The 22,867-nt window shown below is 36.4% G+C and overlaps 1 protein-coding gene across 1 annotated transcript in view; it reads left to right on the forward strand.

Moving 5' to 3' along the window:
• Window positions 1–299: 299 nt before the first annotated feature.
• Window positions 300–22,867, forward strand: part of MAP3K2 (mitogen-activated protein kinase kinase kinase 2) — a 26,915-nt gene continuing 4,347 nt past the window's right edge. Inside the window, exons 1-12 of the mRNA XM_010137706.1 lie at window positions 300–392; window positions 2,090–2,130; window positions 5,003–5,102; window positions 6,973–7,086; window positions 7,709–7,808; window positions 8,739–8,869; window positions 11,851–11,930; window positions 13,846–13,913; window positions 16,674–16,769; window positions 19,400–19,606; window positions 20,325–20,473; window positions 22,205–22,336. Coding sequence (XP_010136008.1) covers window positions 300–392; window positions 2,090–2,130; window positions 5,003–5,102; window positions 6,973–7,086; window positions 7,709–7,808; window positions 8,739–8,869; window positions 11,851–11,930; window positions 13,846–13,913; window positions 16,674–16,769; window positions 19,400–19,606; window positions 20,325–20,473; window positions 22,205–22,336 — 1,311 coding nt within the window. The remainder of the gene's footprint in view (window positions 393–2,089; window positions 2,131–5,002; window positions 5,103–6,972; window positions 7,087–7,708; window positions 7,809–8,738; window positions 8,870–11,850; window positions 11,931–13,845; window positions 13,914–16,673; window positions 16,770–19,399; window positions 19,607–20,324; window positions 20,474–22,204; window positions 22,337–22,867) is intronic.

A 22,867-nucleotide genomic window follows, 5' to 3' on the forward strand; every position in this document is an offset into this window, starting at 1 on the left:
TTGTCAATCTCTGTTTTGACTTCAGTTTTTTAAATGTGCTATTTAAATGTGTTTAGTGATTAAGCTATTTATTTCCTTAAACACTGTTAATAATAAATAAAATAAAAATGCTTGCAACGTGGCAGTAATTTTTTTTAATTTGGCAGTTGTGTGTTGTAATGTGTGCATTTAGATTTTAGAATAATGTCTGCTTAACTGTGAAAGGAGACAGTAATGCACTTCAAATGGAACAGTCCTTTACACTTCTCTTATCTGGTCTTTTTCTCTGAGCAGATGAGCAGCAAGCTTTGAATTCAATCATGCAGGATTTGGCTGTGCTTCACAAGGCCAGTCGTCCTGTGTTGCCTCAGCAAGAAACAGGAAAACCAAAATCATCTTCACCTAAAAAACAGGTAATCTTTAATATCCTTACTAACCTATTGAACACAGAATGTCCTGCTGTGACTTCTATAATCATTTTTCTTGCTAGCCCAGTGAGCATACCAGAATGAGCTGTTGGTCTCCCACGTGTACTGCCATTTTCTTTGTTCACGTTCTTAATTTAGCAGCAAAATGAAATGGTGTCATTTCAGACCAGATTATATTGTGTGCTTAAATGACTCTGATGCTGATAAATTGAAGATTATAGCGTGTTTTGACACTTTGTAGATTTATTTTTATTATTATTTGATTGGTACTAGACTATGTTAAATTATCGAGTGCGCTAGTATCTCTCACTTGGAATGCTGCTTTGGAATGAATTTTATAGGTGTATTAGATTGCCTATTTGTCAGCCATATTATACTAAAGAATACATAATACGTAAAGAATGTCAGTACGCAGCTGAAACATACTCAAGCTTCTTTACTGTGTCTCTGACCTTGATTTTTTTTGTTTGTTTGTTTGTTCATATGCTGGAAATGTGAGTTCTTAACAGCTGTGGGTTTTTTTCTGCAGATACCTAGTTGATAGATTGAAACTACTATATGGAGAGATTAGGTGAGGAGAGGGTGTAGATTGTTACCCAAATTGTTGCAATAGCCCTGTTGAGTTAACTCTGTTTGTTTAATTGATAGTCCAGTATTTCATGAAACGTCAGTTAATTCAGTATTGTTTTAACCTGTTGAAGTATTTGAATATAGTTGGCTCTTCAGTTGTCGGAAACCACTGGCTACATCTTTTTCATTCTGTGCTTTAAAAGTGAAGAGTTCAGTGTATAACACCGGGGCTTTGCTAGTGTCACATGACTCATTCTGAGCAGTGACTTTAGACATTGTAGAAAGTGCACATATGAACCCAAATTATTTGAATATAATACATGTTTAGAAAGCTAGAGGAAAAATAGTTGAGCCATTTCTGAATGTAAATGGTGTCAATGGTAGTGGTGAGGGGGAAATGCATGTTTGTCATATTGTTTAAATTTGTGAATTTTGAAAGTAATCGCTGAATCAACAAATTCTTTTGGAATATACAGCATTATTGTTTGGATATAATCTCCATGGCCGAAGGCATAATTTTTTTCCTGCAATAGCTGCTAATACAATATGATTCTTAAAATTACAATTTTGCAAAACAATTTTATTTCCCTGTAACTGCAGATATTTACAGGTGTCTTTGCTATTGGGGAAATTGATTGCATGAATTCTGGCTTAATTGCATGTGTGGGTTTCTATGTTAATATTTATGAAACAAGGTATGTTTCTTAAACCTGGAACACTCAGCTCCAAAGTGTATATAAAAACCTGTTATGGTAGATAAATCTGCCTGCCTGTTCATGGTAGAGAATTCTTTGGTAATCAGTTCCACATGAAATTTGATTTCACGAATCTGTTATAATATTAAAATATATTGATAGAAAAGACTGTCTTTACTTACAGAAACATTTGTTTTACTTCAGAATATTTTTTTATACACTTTAAGCCTCTATCAGATATCTCAGCAGAAGTAGCTTGTTAAAATGTTTGGTATGTTGGAGAGGACAGAAAGTTAGTGTGGACTGCTTAAGGATTTTACTTCTGATGTAGAAATATTGAATGGGATTTCATGGCCTTCATTAAAGGAGGTAGTAAGTAACAAACTAATAGTGGTACTTTTATCTTCTTTCTTACAGAATGATGTTAGAGTCAAATTTGAACATCGAGGTGAAAAAAGGTAAGGTGGGAACATAGGGGACAGTCTTGACTTTTATTTATAGAGTTTTGTTGCATTCCTATAGTGAATTCTCAACGGACAGTGTTTCACATATCTGAGTGTACTTGGTTTGAGCTTACATTTAACTTTGATATGATCACAATTTAAGGAGAAAATATGTTGAAAATATGGGGTCTGAGTATACAGAAAATGCAAAATTATCTTGCTGTAGCTATGTCCCATGTAATATCCTTCATTTGTTTACCCTTCAGATGGATGTTTATAGTCTAGAACAATTACTTAGATCGTTAGCATGTGTCTCAAATATGAATAGACCAGCAAATAATTTTTTTTTTTTGCAACATGTGCGCAATAAATGCATGGTAATATATCGTTGCTGTAACACTCAGAGGGAGAAGCCTAGATCTTAAAGCTCAATATTGAATTGTACTTTGGAGGAAGCAGTCTGAGAACCGTAATGGGAATGTTTATTAGACTTTTATTAGATTGTTTTCGTTGATAATTCCGAATAATCAGTTGAAATTTCTTTTGATTTTGTGTATGAGAGGTGAATGATGTACATGCTTAAAGTATACAAACATCCACCTCTATGTATCTATGTTCTGATGACTGCTCAAAGGCTTTTACAGAAGTCAGCTGACAATTCTGTGCAGATATGGTTGTGATATGGGGGGGAGAAACCCCGCGGACAGATTTTAAAGCAGAAAAGCTCTCGGCACAAAAGCAGCCAGGGAATTCGAATATTCTCACCCGATTCAGACGGGACAGGACTCATGGCAAAACAGTTCAGAGTCTGTAGTCTTCAGTTTCAGGCCAGGCCTGGTCGATCTGCAGGTCGGGCCTAGCAGGCCTGGTTTAGGCTTGGTCCCTTGGCAGAGCAGATTCGTGGGAGTCCTCTCTTCGTGCCGCTGTCCGGAAGCCCAAGAGAGAGATCCACCCCCTGCCTGCTGCTTTTAAAGGCTTCCGACGTAACGTTTCACCTGACTCCCTTAACCAATTAAATGCGGAATTATCGTATTTGCATGGAATAATTCTATTTGTCCATTTCCCAAAACAAGGAAGTTTCAGCTCAAACCAGGACAACAACTCATTTTGCCTGTTTGTCTCTTTCTAAAAGCATAAACCTTCATTATACCTACAGAGAGAGATGGTTCTAGAATAAGATCTTTGAGAAGACTTAATGAAATAGGCAGTAATATCCTATTTGTCAATAGGAATGGTAAATTCCTTAATTAAAAAATGTTTCAGAATGGAACCTGTGCTGCTTCAGGACAGTAAGTATCCGTCCTGATGGCAATACGTGCTCTCTCTTTACATGGGGTACTAAAACAGCAGGAAGTTCTCTAGGTATTAACATTATTCAGCTCGTTTCTATCATGTTTCTGAACATTACGTGTAACAGGGCATCAGTAATGGTTGAGTGCTTTAGGTAATTTGGAGGAAATCAGTCTTTTCAAAAGCTTTGAAAACTGAGGACCCTTCTACCCAGCAATTTCTTGTGAAATAAGTGGTAGTGTGAATATAAAACAAAGAACTGTTTACTCGCTGCCAATCTGCATCGACAGTGCATTTTTGCAGTTTATCTTAATTCACTTTCACAGTGGACTAAGTTAATCAATTCATTATGAATACAACCATAAAGTGAGCGTGTGGAAAAATACCTTTCCCAAGCTTTTGTGCTGATGAGCCTACCTCTGTTTTGGACTGTCCCAAGTAACTTGAGCCTGCTTGCCCAGAGGTACTGGGCGGCCCAGGCTCAGAGGTCGGCGTGAGTTATAATACTTTTGTTGCCTGAGCATGTAGATCTAAAAATAAAATAATTAAATTATGCAAGAAAAGTAAGTTATGCAATGGCTTTTCACTAGATTTTAAAAAGGGAAGTGGAAGGGAGAAGTGATGTCAGCATTTCTTTCAGTAGTGAGTGTGGCACTCTCTGCGAAGGAGTGTGGAATGAGATGGGCAGAGTTCCAGGCTTGTTACAATCTGTAAACTATAGTGAGAGTTGAAAAGCTTTTTTTTTCAAAATAGTTTTTGATTGGAAGTGACCTAGCTTCTAGCCTCATTCCAGTAAGCAATACTGTTTCCTAGCCAATGTACCAACTGAAATGCTGATAAAACAGTTACCCTTTGCTAATTTTTTTACCTCAAAATTTGAGTGCTCTTTCTTTTTTGAATGTGAATTGAATGTACCTCACTAGCTTAGTCACTTCTAAAATCTTTTCTTGTTTAATGGTGGTGTTTCTCAAATAATACAATAGTTTTCTATAGTAAAAGGTCAGTTACAAGCATTTTGTGCTATTTGGTTTGAGACATTGAGCTAAAAGAAAATTTGAGTTGTTGGCCTACAGCTGCTCCACTCTTACAGGAGTATGCCTGAAGCACAGTTAGTGATAGACGCAGCAGTCTGAGTGTGTAACTCTTGATGATAAAGATGGTGAAATTTAATTACCTTCCTCAGATCAGATAGTCTTTTGAATTTCCAAAAACTGGGGAATTTAAGAGTAATTCCTTTCTAATGCTTATGCTTCTCAGCCTGCGGTACTCCAGTGTCTTAGTTTTCTGAAGTAGAGGATTTTAGAAGTTTCTAAGAATTTGCCTCTGGAATGGAGACATGTAAAGCATTAACTTGAGCCATATGCAAGCCAGTAAAATAGTCATAATGAGATCAAATTTTATGCATGATATCCCTTATAACTTTCACTGTTTTTTTTTCCGCTCTTTTTTTAATGACTCAAAATGTGGAGGAAAGTGATTAAAGCATAGCATCTTTAGCCGTTTTAGTAATAATTTTTAAGATTGTTGTTAAGTAATGAGTTGCCAGATTTTTGTAAATAATAGAAAAAAGTTCAATGTAACTTAAATTGTGTTTCAGGATCCTGCAGTTACCAAGGCCTGTTAAACTTGAAGATCTTGCAGCTAAAGCTAAAGTGGCTTTTGGACAGACTATGGATTTACATTACAGCAATAATGAGGTAATATTCCGTGTCTTCTAAATTCTCGGTGACTTATACATTGATTATTTTAAGGCTGAAATTTGGTCTTGTAAGCAGTGAGACCCACTCCTGTGATGAAACTTACTCCCGTGACAAAACCCCAGATTTCTGATGTGTGTGTTCTCAGATACATAAGCCTTGTCTAAATTAGGATGGGCAAGAGATGCATGAAATGTTTTATGAGGAGAATTGTTTCTTAATGAATTATGTCTCATACTTGATTGGGAATGGGTAAATTGTCTCCCTGCTCTGCCACAGTCCTGTTGTGTGACTTTGGGAAAGTCTTTATCTCTTTGAGCTTGTCTTGTTCTTGTCTTGTCTCTTTGTCTTGTTCGTAAATTTGAAATAACATTTATCCTTTCTTGTACCCTTTTTTTCTTTAAAGATTAATCTTGTCAGGTAATAGCTAGAATGCTGCATTTAGAAATGTTTCAACTGGAGAACTAGGCTTAACTGTTGCTAGTTCGCAAAGGTTTCTTGGGAAGAGTGCTACCGCTGTCAGGCTACTTATGCCTGATCAATATTACTCCCAGCTTTCTTGTAGAAGTAGAGATGGAATTATTAATAAGAAATGTATTTACAGGTGCAATATCATTCCTAGCAGTTACTTCTGCTTTTTGGCTTGAGTCAGCAAAGTGATGGAGGATTATTTGTGTGCTGGGTTATGCACAACATAATTTTTGTACCTAATCTGCATCTTTGCAGAAGAAAACGGCTGTAACTGCTGTTTGTCGGTTGCTCACTGCCTTGCCAGGTACTTTGGTAAAACATCCTCAAAATAAAGAATTCCAATAAAAGGCTTTTGGAGATTAGGAAGGGCAGAAGAAATAGCCATTCATGATGCTTTAGCCTCACTTCTCCCTCTGATAGATTTTTAAGGCATTTGAGCAGTTTTTCTGCTTGTCAGCTTCTGCACTAGTTAGCAAATCATCCCATCACCTTCTAGAAATGTTATGGTAATAATCTGTCATATGCGTTAAAACTGCAACGTAAGATGAAAAGTATGCTCATTTGTTATCAAGACCTTCCTCCCTCATTCCCATTTTTTTTTTTATAAACGCATTGTATTTCAACTGATGTTGTATTTAAACATCACTGACTGAGGCTGTTTACAAGTAGAACAGATTTTTAAAAGTCTGTATTGAGTTGTTCCTTTGTTATAAACAGAAGTTGTGATTTACACCCCTGAAACATGAGCCCAATTTAATCATTATAGAACTCCGATCTCAAGTGCAATTTAATGGCGTAACTTTTTCTGTTCTGAAGGTACATGTATGCCAAGTTAATTCTAATTAATTAGATCCAAGTAAGATTCTAGTGAGGACTACAGCTGTTCCAAGCGGATCACGTTGTGCTGAATACACATCCTTAGCAAATTCTGTTTTTTCAATGGAGAAATTCTGCTACTGATGCAACTTCAAACAAATACAGTTTTAATATTGTGAGACATAAAAATGTGCTTTATGCTATATAAAATGTGGCTTATTTTTATTTGTCTTACAGAGTTGCATTAATCTAGACAATTACAAGTAATTTCATTGACACTGTTGGACATGTTTCTCTGAAGCTTGTGGGATATTAAGTTGTACATATGTGAAATGGTTTTTCCTTCATTGTCTAAACTTGTTCCACCATGCTGTGCCTATTGAAGGCATCTGGAGGAATAGTTAAGGTTGAACATGAGACGTTGTGATGCTACCTTAGTCATCATTTAATACCTTTTATTTTTAAGTTGTTTGGAATGAAAAGAAAGACCATTAGCTTATTTGTTTCTTTGTGCTGGACTTCTTCATTTCTTTTTGTGTTGTGTTTAAGGCATCTTTTTAATTTTTTTTTGCTTTTTTTGTAGCTTGTAATTCCATTAACGACACAGGATGACCTGGACAAAGCTGTTGAACTGCTTGACCGTAGTGTTCATATGAAGAGTCTCAAGATATTGCTTGTAATACATGGAAATACACAGGTACGAGTTGACATGCTAAATGTCTTTTTTCTCGGTTTTCATATGTATTATATATATTTGTATCTTTTCTTAAAGATGATATTTTTCTAATTGAAAATATTACTGATTGCTTCTTCAGTTCACTTGAAGCATCTATTCATGTTTTGTATCGACTCGATTTTAACTTTTTCCTAGATTTTTCTTCCTTTTTTTTTGTTTGCCTTCCCTATGGTGGTAAGAAATGATGATGTGATACAGATTTGAGAAGCTGAAACAGAATTTAAAGAACTGTAGTTATTCGAAGCTGTTCTTTGAGTCATATGTTGGTGATGCTCCTTTGTGGCAAGTTAAATTGTTGTAGCAGTCAGTGGCATTAGACTACTGGCTAAATGCTGAGTTATTTTGGTATTATCTAACATGTCACAGTCCTCATATTGATAGGATTTATATACTAGTACATATTGAAAATGATTTTTAAATATTAAGAATGAGCTACTAAAATAGATTAATTTTAATCGGCAAGCTGCTTTTTGACTGCTTGAAAAAAGGAATATGCTGCACAAAGCCTATGAAGTTTACAAAGTATTTTAATTGTCTGGAGAAAGAAGAAATAACTGTAGTTTGTAATACATATGCATTCCAGTCACCCAGTGTAAATAACGTGGAACCCTTGCCATCACTGGAAGATTTAGATAATACAGTGTTTGCTGTAACAGACAGGAAAAGGCGACTGTCTGTAATAGGTAAGCTACGTATTTCAATAGCTTTAATTGTAAAAACTTCAGTTTTGTAATGTTCTCTTCATAAAGATCTTGCTCTCAATGCAGGCTGTTTGAATTTCTCTTACTCATCTACTAGAGAGTTTGCACTTGGGAGTATATTTTAAATTCTAAGTCAACGGTGTCTAAATATACATAATACAGAAAATTAACCACAAAAAATCACAAATAAATAAATCTATGTAGAATTATTTGAGGTGAGTACCCTAAAAAGTTGATGTTAGTACTCACCTTTATTTTCAGATACAAGAATGAGTTACTGAAAAATCTGGTTGCATTTATGGCAGTGTGTTTCCTTGCTCAATTTAGGACTCCCATGTATTTTTTTAAATCTTACTCTGTGATCATCTGTTTAAGATACTTATTTTAACATTGATACGACCTTTTTTGCTTTTTCATGTGTTAAAGTTGGTGTGATGTTAACTTCCAAATGTAATTATGGAACTAAAAGGTTTAATGAGTAATTGTTCAGACAGTTTAGTTTATTATGCATTTATTATGAACAGAGGTGATCATGTTCTTGCAAACCTAATATTCTATAAAGAAAACCTGAAATTTTCAAGAGTTGGAAAGGATTACTTGACACGGGTGGAAGGGTTTGGATTTTTATTTGGTTTCAAAAGAAGAAATTTTACCCAGCTAGACGTGTGGGCAAATTATTTTTCTGTTCCTATATCATGAAAATTCTTTTTAATGCCATTGAGGCAACTCTGCTTCAACTTTTTTGTAACTCCTGCATTTTAAATGCTTTATGTAAGTCTTGTATTTAGGCATTTAGGAATTTTCTAGTGCAGGAAATGATCCAGGCAGGCCCAGTGCCTATGAAGCATTCGAATATAGCCCCTGGATTCTGGGTTAGTGAAGAGACTCTGACTAGTCCTTTTCTTTCAAAAGGTTCTAATACTCGTGATAGGAGTTCACCTCCCCCAGGATACATTCCAGATGAGCTGCATCAGGTGGCCCGAAATGGGTCCTTCACCAGTATCAACAGTGAAGGTGAATTCATTCCAGAAAGTATGGATCAGGTATGTGCGTTATTTATTAAAATTAAAGTTTTTGTTAGGTTGGTTTTTGAAGTACTGCTGTTCAAGAAGGGTATGGAATTCTTAGAGCAGCTAAATAAACGATGACAACACTAGAAATCCTGTGAGAAGGGTCAAAATAATTGTGGTTGTTTAGTCTTGTAGAACTTGTTTTATTTCTCTGTAAGTCTGGTCATGTAAATATGTTCCTACAAGGAGAGAGAGAATATTCTTGATTTCCGTGATAGTTGAGTGAGGTAGTGATAGATACAAATTACAGCAAGAGATGTCTACCTTAGAAAGCACAAACCCCTTTATTTTAATGAGAAGGATATGTAAGCAGACCAGTTTCACAACTTTGCCAGGTAATTAAAGGAAGATTTAAAGAAGAGTTTGTCAGAATTATTTGGACTCTGTTGATACTGTGTTGGTACAGAGGCAAGGGGATGGTGATGGGCCTGGCATAAATAAGCTCTGAAATACTTCCCGCAGTCACATTTTTGTGTGAGGATCACAAACATTTGCTATTTTGTTCTCATTATTCACCTGCATTATTGGTGTGGAATATCAGCACACTTAACATGAATGGAAATTCTGTGCTCTATCAAATATCAAAATTGCCCTTAAAAACAGCAGGAAAAGATGAAGAAAGGTAATAGCTAACAGAATTGGCAATGGAGAAAGATATTTTAAGGAGAAAAAAAAGATAATGCTATGTTCCCAAATCGCTTCAAATTCTTGTTGACATTGGCACTGTATTCACAAATGGCAAGAGGCAATGTTTTTTATGAGCTGACTAAATGAGAGACAGATGATAGAATAAAAATAGAGGCAAAGAGATTGTGCAATTTGTTGCACAATTTTAATAACTGAGCTGGGAATAGGGACTGAATCTCCTAATTTCCAGACCAGGGTGCTATTCATTATCGTAGCCACATGGTCAGATCCAGCCCAGGCCTGGATTCATTCAGTGAAATGGTTACTTTTGGCCTGGCAAAGTGATTTTTGGCCATTGATTGGTCAGACAGACAGATGATCTCTGAGGCCTAGGATGTCCTTGCACTCCAGAGCATTCAAGAAACTTGTAAACTGTCATGCACGCGTTGCTGTGTTAGATGTCAGCAGTGTTTAATTACAGGAAATTTACTTTCATAGGAAGCCTGATTAGTTCAACGTGAGCAGCCTCAATGGCCAGATTGGGGTGTGGGGAACTCACCTCTGTTTGCTCCCTTCCCCCTGAGTTGCTATCTCACTTGACAAGTGCTGACCATGCTGCCTACATTTGTGACAGTCTGTCCCACAAAGACAAGAAGGGATTTAGGAGTGCTCTGTGCTGCTCTCCTGTTGATCTGCCTGATCACAGCTAGTCCCACTCCGACAGCCAACCACACACTTTCTGAACAGAGGAGATGGTGGGTTGGATCAAAGTGGGCCATGGTCTGACAGTTGGACCGTGCTGCCTTAAGTTATAGAGGTAGTAATGTGGCAGCAGACGGGTTTTTTCCCTTTCAGGACCCGCTGTTCAGCATAAGAGAAGAGGAGTATAATTGCTGAACCTGTAGTAAACATTGTCTTCCCCAATAGAAGTTCATTTAAGTGTCAAGTGCAAAATAACTCTCCGAACAGTATTTCTTTAAGTCCTTGACTGGTGCTTGGCAAAGGATGTGCCCTGATCTTTAAGATGCAGCATGGGCCATAAAAATTGGAGGGGGAGCTTCTTAATTTACAGCAAAAGACTGTACCCAATTCATAGAAAGTAATAGAGGTTATATAATACACCAAAACAAACTTCATTTTAGGAAGGAGCTAATCTTAAGACAACAAGTCTTTCCACTCTGTTTTTGAAAGGCACGCTGCTAACATTGTCGCGTTCAATAATTCAAAATTTAGATTCTTTTTCCCCTTCTCCTGAAAAATAAATCTGTAAGACATTTCAGGTTCCTTTACTGCAAAAGAGAACGATGTTTGCCTGTCATTAAACTTAGGACATAAAGGGTGGTAGTACGGGAGAAACAAAATGAATGTCAACCAATAGAAATAGCTGGTGATCAAGATAACACTCTTATTCCATTTCTTTTTCAATCCATTTCTTTTTCTCTGGGTTAGAGCACAAGAAACAGTCAAAGTGTTGATGATTGGTGGTTGTTTTCATTAACAAGTCTGGCCTAGATAGTCAGTTTTATGAGTTCTTCAGCCTGATACATGGGCAGATTTCACACAGCTCATAGTATTGATTATTAGGTTGCCAGAAGGGTTGGGGCGGTGGGGCAGGAATCTGTCTGATGTTTTTGTAAACTCAAGTTTCACATGAAAGTTTATTTGAAATAGAATTTTTGTTTGGGTGAAAAGGGAGAGTGTTTGTAAATTTCATGCACTCTTCTTTCTCCTTCTGTTTTCTCTTATTCTAGTATCTGTGTAACTCACTTGGAGTCCTAACTAGAGATAAGTGTCTTAAAGCTTTTCACAGTATTTGATTTCACCTGTTTTCTGTGACAGCTTGTTGGCCAAACTTAAGCCACCACAGAGATCATAGAAATTTTATTCATCACAATCTGTGTCATATGTGAGAATTTGATTTGGTGATAACAAAATCCACATTTATTTTTAAACTATCCCAGCTTTTTATCCTTCAAAGGCCTTAGTTTTGTTACGCCATTAAGATAGTTTCATGCAGATACTGCTATAATTGTAAGAGACAATGGTGTATCCTGGAAAAATGTAGCAGTACAACTTGTATGTACAAAGCATGATAGAGAATTAAATACCTTAACTATATTCTAGTTAGGTGCAAGAAAAATGACGGAGTTCCTTCAGGATTGCAGAATGCAATGCAGGTTCAACTATAGCAGCTAACTTTTTCCTCTAGTAATTAATACTTTTGGTTTGGATTTGGTTTTTATTAGGCATTTCAAAGCAGAAATCTTCAAATATTTAAAAAAAAAACCCTTGAACTTATTGGTCTTTCTCTGTTTGTTATTTATTAGATGCTGGATCCATTGTCTTTGAGCAGTCCAGAAAACTCTGGCTCAGGAAGCTGTCCCTCACTTGACAGCCCTTTAGATGGGTAAAAATTACTTACATTCATTATTTATCTTTATTAGATTGGATAATGTATCATTTGTAACATATAATAATTCTCCAGCAACAGCTATTACTGAAATTCTTCCAGAAATTCCTATGTAAGTTACAGAACATTTAGAAAAGCTTATTGAAACTTAACTGCTTACTAATGCATGGAAGATAGAAGTGGCCTTTCTTTTAATTTGCATTTGAAACACAAAAATTTGGACTTCAGGTCCTACGAAATGTACTGAAGTTTTTTACTAAACTTTGCCACTCTTAGGTATTTGTGAAGTATATTCCCTGGCAATGAGCCACCCCATCAAGTTTATATTTCGTAGGTACTGCTATATGAAGTAAGCTTCCCTTTTCCAAGGTAGAGGGTACCCAGTGTAAGAGGGTACAATCTTTTAAAGGCTTCAACAGACAACCCCCTCCATTCGTTTGCAATCACTGTCCATTCCTCTCCCCTTTTTCCTATTGCAGACTTTCCGTTTATCTTTCTTTTTTAAACCTGTCAGTTAGCAAGAAACAGCGTGTACTGTGGTGGGTCTGGAGATCTGTTTTGATTGACCTGTTAAGAGATTTATGTATTTTGAAAGAATCACTGTCCACAGTTTCTCAGCTGCCAGGTAAGCCAAACAGAATGTACTCCTGTTGGCTTATGGTTGGTCAGGCAAATAACCTTGGGTCATACGTTGCATAGATTGACTACTCATTTGTTTAGAATTGCTATACAAATAATACTGCTAATTAAGTATTTAATTGGTAGAAAGGTAGAAAGTTGAAAGTCATTGGCTGTGGCAATTAATCAGATCTATGCACCACTCCATGGTGCTGTTTCATTTGAGAGTATGTGATTTGAGGACAGAAGTACATTTAGCCTAACAAATTTTTTAGTGTAGTTAATTTAGTTAGTAAATTTAGTTTAGTTAATTTCACAAGCAAGAAAACGATAGATGTGAAAAGTATTTTGTGGTTGAGGTGTGATAGGTTAAAAACATACAGCTGCATTTGATAGAAATCCTACCAAATTGTCAAATCTAGATTTCCTAGGATAGAGGTGAGTGAAAGAAGGGGAAACAATGCAATCTTAATTAATGTTAATTAATTAAACTTCTTTTGGTGGTTTATTTACTTCATTTGTCACCTCTACTTAGTTTGTTTTCCTTTCTTTTTTTGTTCCCCCTCATTCAAATGCTTCCTACAAAGATGTAGGTTTTGTGTCTCCATTTAACTTCTATTACCCATTAGAGAAATTCTTCCCAGAAAAAGGAGGACATTATTTTGGTATGTTTATGGAAATAGACTAATCGGTTGCTCTGACTGGCAATCCCATCCATTCCTTTTGGTGGCTGGGAGTTACATACCAACTGTAGGTAAGAAACAATGTGATCGTGTAAGAACCAGAAAACTCTTCATCATTCTATAATTAAATAAAACCATTCTTTTAATCCTGTGACATTAATGGAGAGAAGAGCAAATATTTTAAGATGTTGAAATGTTCGACATTACTTTGGTTAATTTTCCTCGAGTTTTCGTAGGCTGTATAAGAGATTGTGCCAGTCTTTAAACCTTTGCATTTAGCCATGAAGATGTTAAACATTAGTGCTCCTTTGTGGCTTTATGTGTGATAATTCACATTTTTACTAATATTGTTGCTCATTAACAATCTGATGCTTTCTGACTGCGTTAAGCTCAAGGAGCAAGCTTTTCCACTGTTACTGATCTTGAGTTGTCATTGATATTTATTAGATACGATTTTGAAAATTGGGTTCCATGTTTGTAAACTGGTGCAGCGACCTATATAGCAATAACTTTTCATCAGTCATAACGACTTGTGAGACAGTAAGGTTAAAAGTTTCAGTACTACTATATCAACAGCAGGTTTTAGGTGCTGTATGCTTTTATATTTTCAGAGACAACTATCCCAAATCTCGGATGCCAAGAGCACAGAGCTATCCAGATAATCATCAGGAATTCTCAGGTAGGCAAAAATCACTGGTGATACCGGCTTTCCAGAGCTCTTCCTTTTGCAAATAATAGGGCTTAGAAGGGAAATTCGTATTGAGGTGTTGTATTGCACAAACTTAGTACGGTAGGAGATAACAAAGCAACAAAATCCAATCCAAATGCACGTGGTAAAAGATATAATGAAATATAAGATCCTCTCAATTACTGTAATAACACTGTTAGCTTGCATAGTGTATCTTGGATGCTTCTCTGAAAAGAACAAAATATTGCAGTGGATAGGGGCATGCAGTCCAGTTTGTTAAACTGGACTGTAATATCCTTCTCTAAGGTGCATAACCTTGGTTAATTTATTTAATTTTGGAGTTTTGTGGTTTAACCCCAGTAGGCAGCTAAGCACCACTCAGCTGCTCGCTCACTCCCCAACGGTAGGATGGAGGAGAGAATTGGAAGGGTTAAAAGTGAGAAAACTCAGTTGAGATAGAGTTTAAGAGGTCAAGAAGAAATGGTGCACACAAGCAAAGCAAAATAAGGAATTCATTCACTACTTGCCATCAGCAGGCAGGTGTTTATCCTGGAAAAGCAGGAATTCATCACACCTAATGGTTACCTAGGAAGACAAATGTCATCATTCTGACAGTCCTCCTTTCCCCCTTCTTTCTCCCAGCTTTCTATGCTGAGTGATATGTCATACGGTGTGGGATATTGCTTTGGTCAGTCGGGGTCAGCTTTCCCAGCTGTGTCTGTTCCCAACGTCTTGTGCATCTGAGCCTATTCGCGGGTGGGGTGGTGTGAGAAACAAAAAAAGCCTTGACTGTGCAGGCACTGCTCAGCAGTAACTAAAACATCCGTGTTATCAACACTGTTTGGGTCGCAATTCCAAAACACAGCCCCATACCAGCTACTGTGAAGAAAATTAACTATAACCCAGCCAAAAGCAGTACATGGAGCCTTCATTTCCTCCTGTGTGAAATGAGGAGCACTTTGAAGTACTCATGACTTCTGTAACCGAAAGGATGAAGGAGAGCTGTGTGCTGTGCCTATAAATTAATCATCACCACTTATGTTGTTTTCATACGATATTCTGGCTTGAATCCAAGTTACTGTGCATGGCTCAGGATATGAAGTGCAGTGGGTAACCTTGAAAGGTCTTTGAAGTGTCTCTTGTGGTTCTGCCTCACTACAGAATTTTTTTTTAAGGATTATAAAGTGCTTGGCAGATTGTAACACTTTTAAAAGAAACTTAAACTATGTATAAGAAGCATTTAGGTGGCGGGGTAAATATCAAAAAAGTTAGAAATGTCAGGAATTTATTTGCCTTTGGTAATCTTGATCTAGTTTATTTGTGTTTGTTTATTACAGTTACTTCTCTAACAAGATAATTTTGCAATGTTTTTCCTGCTCTTTTCCTGTGGGATGCTCTGGTATTTTAACAACCATTAATTTCATAATCAATATTTGTTCTCATGATTTGATATGTAACAAAATAGAATAGCATATAGAGTCAGAAAAAAATGTGCATTTGTAGACCAAAAGACTAGATGTCTTTGCTTTGCCAGAACCAGTACCAGGCTTCTATAGAGGAGCCTCTGGATTCGTTCCTCAGAGTATATTCTTAGTCCCGTATAGCTTAAAGGTTCTGCAAATGCAAGATGCTCTTCTGTGATTCGATGGTTTGATTTTTTTTTTTTCCTTCCACAATCTTTTCCAGTCTCTATTTCAACTTGTATAAACTTTTTGAGTATCAACAGGATGTTGTAATAAGAAGTGTGCAATTTACTGTGTCTTATGAAGAAGTATGCCCCTTGTGATATTTTTTTGGTTTCTTTTTCATAGAGCTTTTTATGTCTCCCTTTGAGCTGTTGCTTTTCCAGTCTATGGAGGCCTACATTCCTTAGGGAGAAGCAATTTTGTATCTTTGATCATCTCTGTGCTTCTAAATCTTTTCCAGTTTTACTAAATCCTTTGAAATGGAGTAGATCAGAACTTTGTTCGGTATCTCTTAATGATTTATAGCATTTAATTTGCTTCTTAGCTAATGCAGAGAGTTCAACTGCTGCTTTATTGGAACTCCCCATCAAACTTTTACACAAGCCACACTGAATTTCATCTGCCGTTTTAAGATCCAGTCATGTAGACACTTAAGGGTTTTCTGAAATTCTTCTGCTAGTTTTACTTCTCAAAATGATTTTGTCACCTCACATTCATTGTTCTGTCCAGAGAATTCATGCATCATTATAACTGCATGAGTTATAGCCCAGATTTGTGTGGAACTGTTGACCATTTACTCCCATTGTATGTAGTTATCTTCTATATCAGTTATTTATGCATGTCAGAATTCTCCCTTTATCTTATGAATGCTTTTCTCCTTCAGTAATTTTTCAAAGAGGACCTATTGAATGTGTTTCAGTAATTCACATGTTTTTCATGTTTATGCATCTTTTATTCTTTGTTGTAGTTTCTACCAATTAATTGTTTTTAACATGCTGCAGTCCTCTGTTCTTTAAAGCAAGAGTTATAAACCATGTGAGCTATTGAATTCCTGATCCTTTGGAACTTTTGGCTGAATGTCCTTTTAGTTCTTGTGATTTGTTAGATTTGAGGCTTTGGGTTTTTTGCCCTTTATTTTTTTTGAAAAAGAGGCATCTTTTTTGCTCTGATGCTTCAACTTGGAACATTCTCTGATATATTCCCCTGTGTTTATAGTACCAAACTGATTAATTTAGTATGCTTTTGTCACAATTTAAATTGTGAAATGTATGATTTTATTTTCTAGTAGAGTATGATATCCCAATATTTGAGAAATTTGGAAAGGGGGGAACTTATCCCCGAAGATACCATATTTCATATCATCAACAAGACTACAATGATGGTAAGTGTGAATACTGCAAGAGTTCTACTTTATTAATCTGTTTTTCTCAAAAAGTGAAGAAGAAAATTTAGATTGTAAAATCTTATTGAAAATACTGAAGAAATTGAAAGCTTAACTTCTTTCCCCAAACTCATTTGCTAAACTTCTAATGGTGGATAGAGCTGCTGAGCAGTCTTACCTCTGGTAAAGTTACGGATTGCAGAATTCATGACTCATATGCACAGGTATGAAAATGTTCTCTATCTTTGCCCAGGCATGAGTCATCCAGTATAAGCTTTTGACCTTTGTGACCCTTTTCTACCCAAAGTAGATATGTCAGTTTGTCATTTCTTGTTCCTCTTGGGAAAAAAATCCAAACAAACTGAAAAACCCCCACTCAATACAGTGGAGTTCCTATTAAAGTTTCTCGGATGGAAAGAGTAAAGTTGAAAAGCAGTGATTTAAACTGAGAATTAACAATTGGCTGGAGAAATATTGTTGGAATGTAAGACAGCACCTGCTTATGTGGCCACAAAACTGATTTGGACTGTAGTAACACTGGTGTAAATTTAACTTGTTAAATTTCCAGAGGAGAGGACGAGGAGGAGCAGCTGAAGGATTGTCTGACTTGAGGGTGTGTCAAGACTAGTTGAGAAGTGTTAAGAGATTCCTCCAAGGACCAGATGGTTTCATTTGCATGAGCACAGCAATACATAGAATTCTGTTACAGAATTCACAGAAATACCAAACTGAAGGACTGCAAGGCAGCTTTGGTCCAGTCCCTTCCTCTAAGGCAAGATTAAAGAGGCAAAGATCTGTCACGCTGACTGTTAAGTAAACACTCAATTCACTTTAAGAGAAGAGATACTAATTTTCTTTACATAACTAAAGAAGAGAGCTTATCTTTTCACTTGCCTTTCTCTGTCTTCTAAAGAATTTTTCCTGCAAATTTAAACTAGTAACCAGTTACTCAAATGTATCACATGAAAAATAGGTCAGTACCCATATATAACACTACATCACATACATGCCTGCTTTCTCTCCTTAGTTTTCCTCTTTCAAGCCTTAAGCCTAACCTCAGGCATTTTTGCAAGGCTGTTTGTTTGTTTTATTTTGTTTCCGGTCTCTTGTCCATTCTTGTAGTGGCCAAAACTCAATAGAATACTCTAGCTGAGGCTTTTTCTCATGGCCGCTTTATGTATTACATAGGATACAGCCATAACTTGGTCTGTAGCAGTCGTGCTAATACGTTCCAGAATGACACTTTACATTTTTTCATAATCACCATACTGACTGCTGTTCAGTTTGTGGTCTGTTGTAGTTCCCATATTCTTTTCTATGTGACTTTTAGTCAGCCAATTACTTTACACTTTGTGGTTTCTGCTTTTGATTTCTCTTTAAGTGTGTATGTTGTACTTGCTTACTGATTTCTGAATCATCTCCAGCTTACTAATATCCCTGTGAATTTTGATTTTTATCTTTCAATGAATTTCCAGCCACACTTAGCTTGATGTCATCTGCAATATTTCAGTGAATTATGTTCTATTTGGATACATCATCAGTTAAAATAGTGTATGGAAGTGGGCTGAAGGCAGTGGGTGTCCACTTTAATTGTCCTCCTCTTTGATAAATCACTGATAACTGCTCTGAATCTGTCTTGGGCATACTCTACGTAGTAAGTTGGTCTATGCAACACTTAAATAATTAACTTATGAGAACATCTTCACAAAATGGGGAAGTTGGATTAGCTGCACATGACAAAACTATTATTGCTGGTTTATCACCTTATCTTCAGTGATTTTTAGATAAATAGTTAGCTTAATAATTTGTTTGCATATCTTTCTAGGAATTGGAATCAGCCAGACTAGTCTATAAATCTCTATAAATATATTTTTTTCAAATATATTTATCTTCCTTCTTCAGTCCCTGGGAACTCCCTCTCCAGTGTGATACCTAATGAATCAGAGATTCCTTCAGCTATTTCTATAAATTCTTCTTCTTTCTATGAAACTTCATCAGGCTGACATAAAAATGTTCACAGAATAGAAATATATTGACATGAATTGTGTTAGTCACCTGGTGGTAATTAACCTTTCTGAAGAGCAATGCATTTTTTTTTATTCTGAGATTGTAGCCATCTCTGAATTGTGCGTTGTTTGTGTATGTTTTTTTATTTATTTGTTTTAGTATTTTTATGTGCTCTTCCTGTTGATTCCATGTGTAGGTCTTTCTCTGCATTCAGTTCTCATTGGTTTACAGGGTGAAGACACCAGCCTGGGCACCACTGGAATGTAAACATCTCTCTCACTCCCCTAATTATCAGAATTTTGGTATATACACCTTAAAAGAGGCAGGGCATTTTCCTGTCTCCTCTCTGCTGTTTCTGAAGCATGTCAATTACGTTTTAGAGCAGTTCCTGAATTTGGTCCCAGTTTTGGTCACTTAAACTAGTTTGTCTAATCCTTAGGTACATCTGTGGTGAATATTTTTTTTTCTTCCATTTAATTCAGTAAATTTCATGATCATTACATCGTATCATATGCTGTGGAAGATTTGAAGTACGTCATGTGGAAGTCATAAAGTATTTGCATACATACATTGTATAGCAGTCATTTTTGTAGTGTAACAGTATTCTTTGTATATCATTGAAGGTCGTAAAACTTTTCCAAGAGCCAGAAGGACTCAGGGGAATAGCTTCCGATCACCAGTTAGTTTCAGTCCCACTGATCACTCACTGAGCACCAGTAGCGGAAGCAGCATCTTTACACCAGAATACGAAGATAACCGAATGAGAAGAAGGGGAAGTGACATAGACAATCCTACCTTGTCAGTCATGGACATCAGCCCACCCAGTCGCTGTAAGTTAAGGCACTGTGTAAAACTTTCCTGCTTTTCAAGTATACCACATCAAAACAAAGTGTGTCATCAAAATATAGGCAATTGAGTAGTATGATTTTAGCTGTGTCATAGGAAAAGGTCCAGACTGTATGCTCATCAGTTTTTTCATTGCTTACTGTGCCAACCTTCACGTAGATTTTCACACAGAATTTACATCTGTGATAACAAAACACTGTAAAAATCTTTTTGATGATTTCTTAGACTCTTGAGGGCCCAAGAAAGTTTATGTAGGTTGCAGTTACTATTTATTTTTGCAGATGTTGGTCAAGTTTTCTGATAAACTGTAGACATCAGGTGGTACTTTTTTATATCTGTGGTGGCATTTCAGGAGCAAACATGCTTTGATGGCTTCGGTAGCTGGTGTATTTTAATCATGCCTCGATTTTTTTTAAGAAAATGTTTAACATGTTCTTTCCGTTTTTCAGATTAGCTGTTGCTAATGAAATATGTCTATCTCTACCACAAATTATTTTATGAGTAAATTTAAGTAGCTCATGTTTTCCATCTTACAGGAAGCTGCATTGACTTTTGTAACTTATATGGGGAGGTCTAGGGCACGCAGTCTCTGTTGTTGGAAAACATAGTCTTTTTAAAAAATTATTTTCTGTGTATTGCAGTTTTTCTTGATCAACTGAATAACAAACTCATTTGAAAACCAAAACATACTCTTATTTTCAGCACCACGAGCTCCAACTAACTGGAGACTTGGTAAACTGCTGGGACAAGGTGCATTTGGCAGAGTGTATCTATGTTATGATGCTGATACCGGAAGAGAACTGGCTGTTAAACAAGTCCAGTTTGATCCTGATAGTCCAGAAACCAGCAAGGTAAGTGACCCCAAAGAGAGAGTTTGTGAAGGTCTTCTGCTGAAGTGGTGTGTTCTACGGTAGACTGACATTTCTCTTCTTGAACAGGATGATGTTTTTAAACATTGTGCTTTCATGTCCTTCTTAGGAATCCTGTTTCGTGAGTACCACAGAGAATTAGTTTGTTACATGGTTTTAACGTTACCTACCATTTTTTAATTTTTAGACATATCCTTATGCAGTGAACATAACTTGGTGCAATTTCAGCCTCTGAAATAGATAATTGCTTATAGCAATTAAACCAAGTTCCATTTACAAACAGAAGAATCTTTTCTAATTTAAGTGTTCCTGAAAATAAATTCCTGAGGATATTTTGTTTGGCTATGAAGACAGTTTAAGATTCTTAGTGTTTTGGTTTGGTTTTTTTTTTTAATTCTGGGTCAATTTGTTGGACTGAGGTTTTTTAGCTTGGTTGGTTGGGGTTTTTTTGTAAAACTGTGGGTATGAGGGCCAGCTACTGTTGCTTGACGTATTTCTCTCTGAAGATCACAAGTGTCACTGTCAGTTTATTCTCTCTAAAACTGAATTTGTCCTTCTTTAAGTACTGGACAATTGGAGAGAGACTATTTAAAGTAGCACCAGATCTTCTATTTCTTTTTTCCCAAACTGTACTTGCTGCTTTTTACAGGGTGGAAAGAGAATTATTACTTTTCCTGCATTAGGACTGCATTCTGCACTGTGGGGAGCAAGGCCGGGGAAGCGATGGGTGTAAGCATGATTGCAGAATTGAGCAGCTGCCAGCTATAGTTGCTGCTACTAGTGATGTAGGATCAAGGCAAAAAGCCAAGAATCATTTGTGCTGTAGATTTCTAGTGTAGTTGTTGTTGCTACTACTTTCAAATGTAACTGAACAACTGATGTATGCTTTGGTAACATTAAATATAAAATACTGTAGTCTTTTTTGTAGCAACAGTTTTGTGACCTCACTTGCCATAACATTTTGTCATGTGTGCCTCTGAGTGTCAAAAAATCTGTTTTCCTTGTAACCTCAGAAGTATGAGGGTGTCAGTAACAGTCTGTGATGGATCAAATTAAGTTCTGGTGAAAGACTTCTAAGTAAAATTTGAAATCGAGCCAAATTTGAATTCATGGGTTCGTATTTTTCCAGCATCTTTACTGTACAGTCTGTTTCAAAATATCTTACTTCCTGTTGGCAAAATTTTTAGTATTTCAAATAGCTCTAGAGAAAGCACCATATGTGTTAGTGGTTTTCTCTGCTGTATCTTATTATTACGATATTAAGTGATTCTCAAAGGCATTTTTAAATTATAGTCTTGTGATCCTGGAAAAGTTAAGAATTAATGCTAATTATTCCACTACACAGATTTAAAGATTTTGTTTGTTTGTTTTTTACCCAGTTGGAGGCTTGTGACATGTTGTGTAATGATCACAGTCTTCATACACATATTGTTGTCTGCTGTGGTCTGAAACAAACAACTTCAGAATGAAACAATGAAATAACAGCAAAATCATCCCAAAGTCAATGTATAGAAAACCCATAGCTTTTTTTACTTTCGTCAGTCTAATGGTGGTATTTTCATGTTAAAGTATAAACTTAAGCTGTAAGAGTATTTTGTTACTTAGTTTGCATAACCCTTCAATATATAAATACTGTCCTGCTTTAAAAAAATCCAAATCAAAACATTAGTACTACGTCAAGCATAATAAATCTTGCCTATGTTTTACCTTTAGGAAGTAAATGCACTTGAATGTGAAATTCAGTTGCTGAAAAATCTGCTGCATGAAAGAATTGTTCAGTATTATGGCTTCTTGAGAGATCCACCAGAAAGAACGCTCTCTATATTCATGGAATATATGCCTGGGGTAAGCAAGCGAGCCCGTCCACTTCAACCATGGTTTCTGCGCCAGGTGATGAGCACCCCAGGAGACAGCTACTGCAGAAGCGCACATGATATTAAAGAAATGTCCAAGTTAAAAACAGTAGCTAAAGAGGGGTACTGCCAAGTGCTTTCAGCAGCCCGTCTTCTCTATTGTTTGTTTGGGTTTTCAGAATTACAGTGGTTTGTATGAAAGTTCTTTGCATTTGAATTTGGCATATAAAGTGCCTGGCAATGTCTTTGAAACGGCAGAGTTGTCGTTAATTAACTCTTGAATCTTCCTGAATGTTAATGTTTGTTTTGCCAGTGCTTCAGCTTGTGCTGTTGCATAGTCACCATCTCCAGTGCTCAGGAAAACAAAAAGTAGTTAAGATGGCTGTGGGAATTAGTGCATACACAAAATTATCGTGGTGTTTGTTTTTTGTCTGGCACCTAGGAACATGCTGAACTTTCCTCTTCTGTTTTGTTAGAAATGCTGTAAAGTTAGAAAACGGTAGATTTTAATTTTCCCCATCAA

This window comes from Buceros rhinoceros, unplaced genomic scaffold (genome assembly GCF_000710305.1).
Source record: "Buceros rhinoceros silvestris isolate BGI_N320 unplaced genomic scaffold, ASM71030v1 scaffold23566, whole genome shotgun sequence".
NCBI lineage: Eukaryota > Metazoa > Chordata > Aves > Bucerotiformes > Bucerotidae > Buceros > Buceros rhinoceros.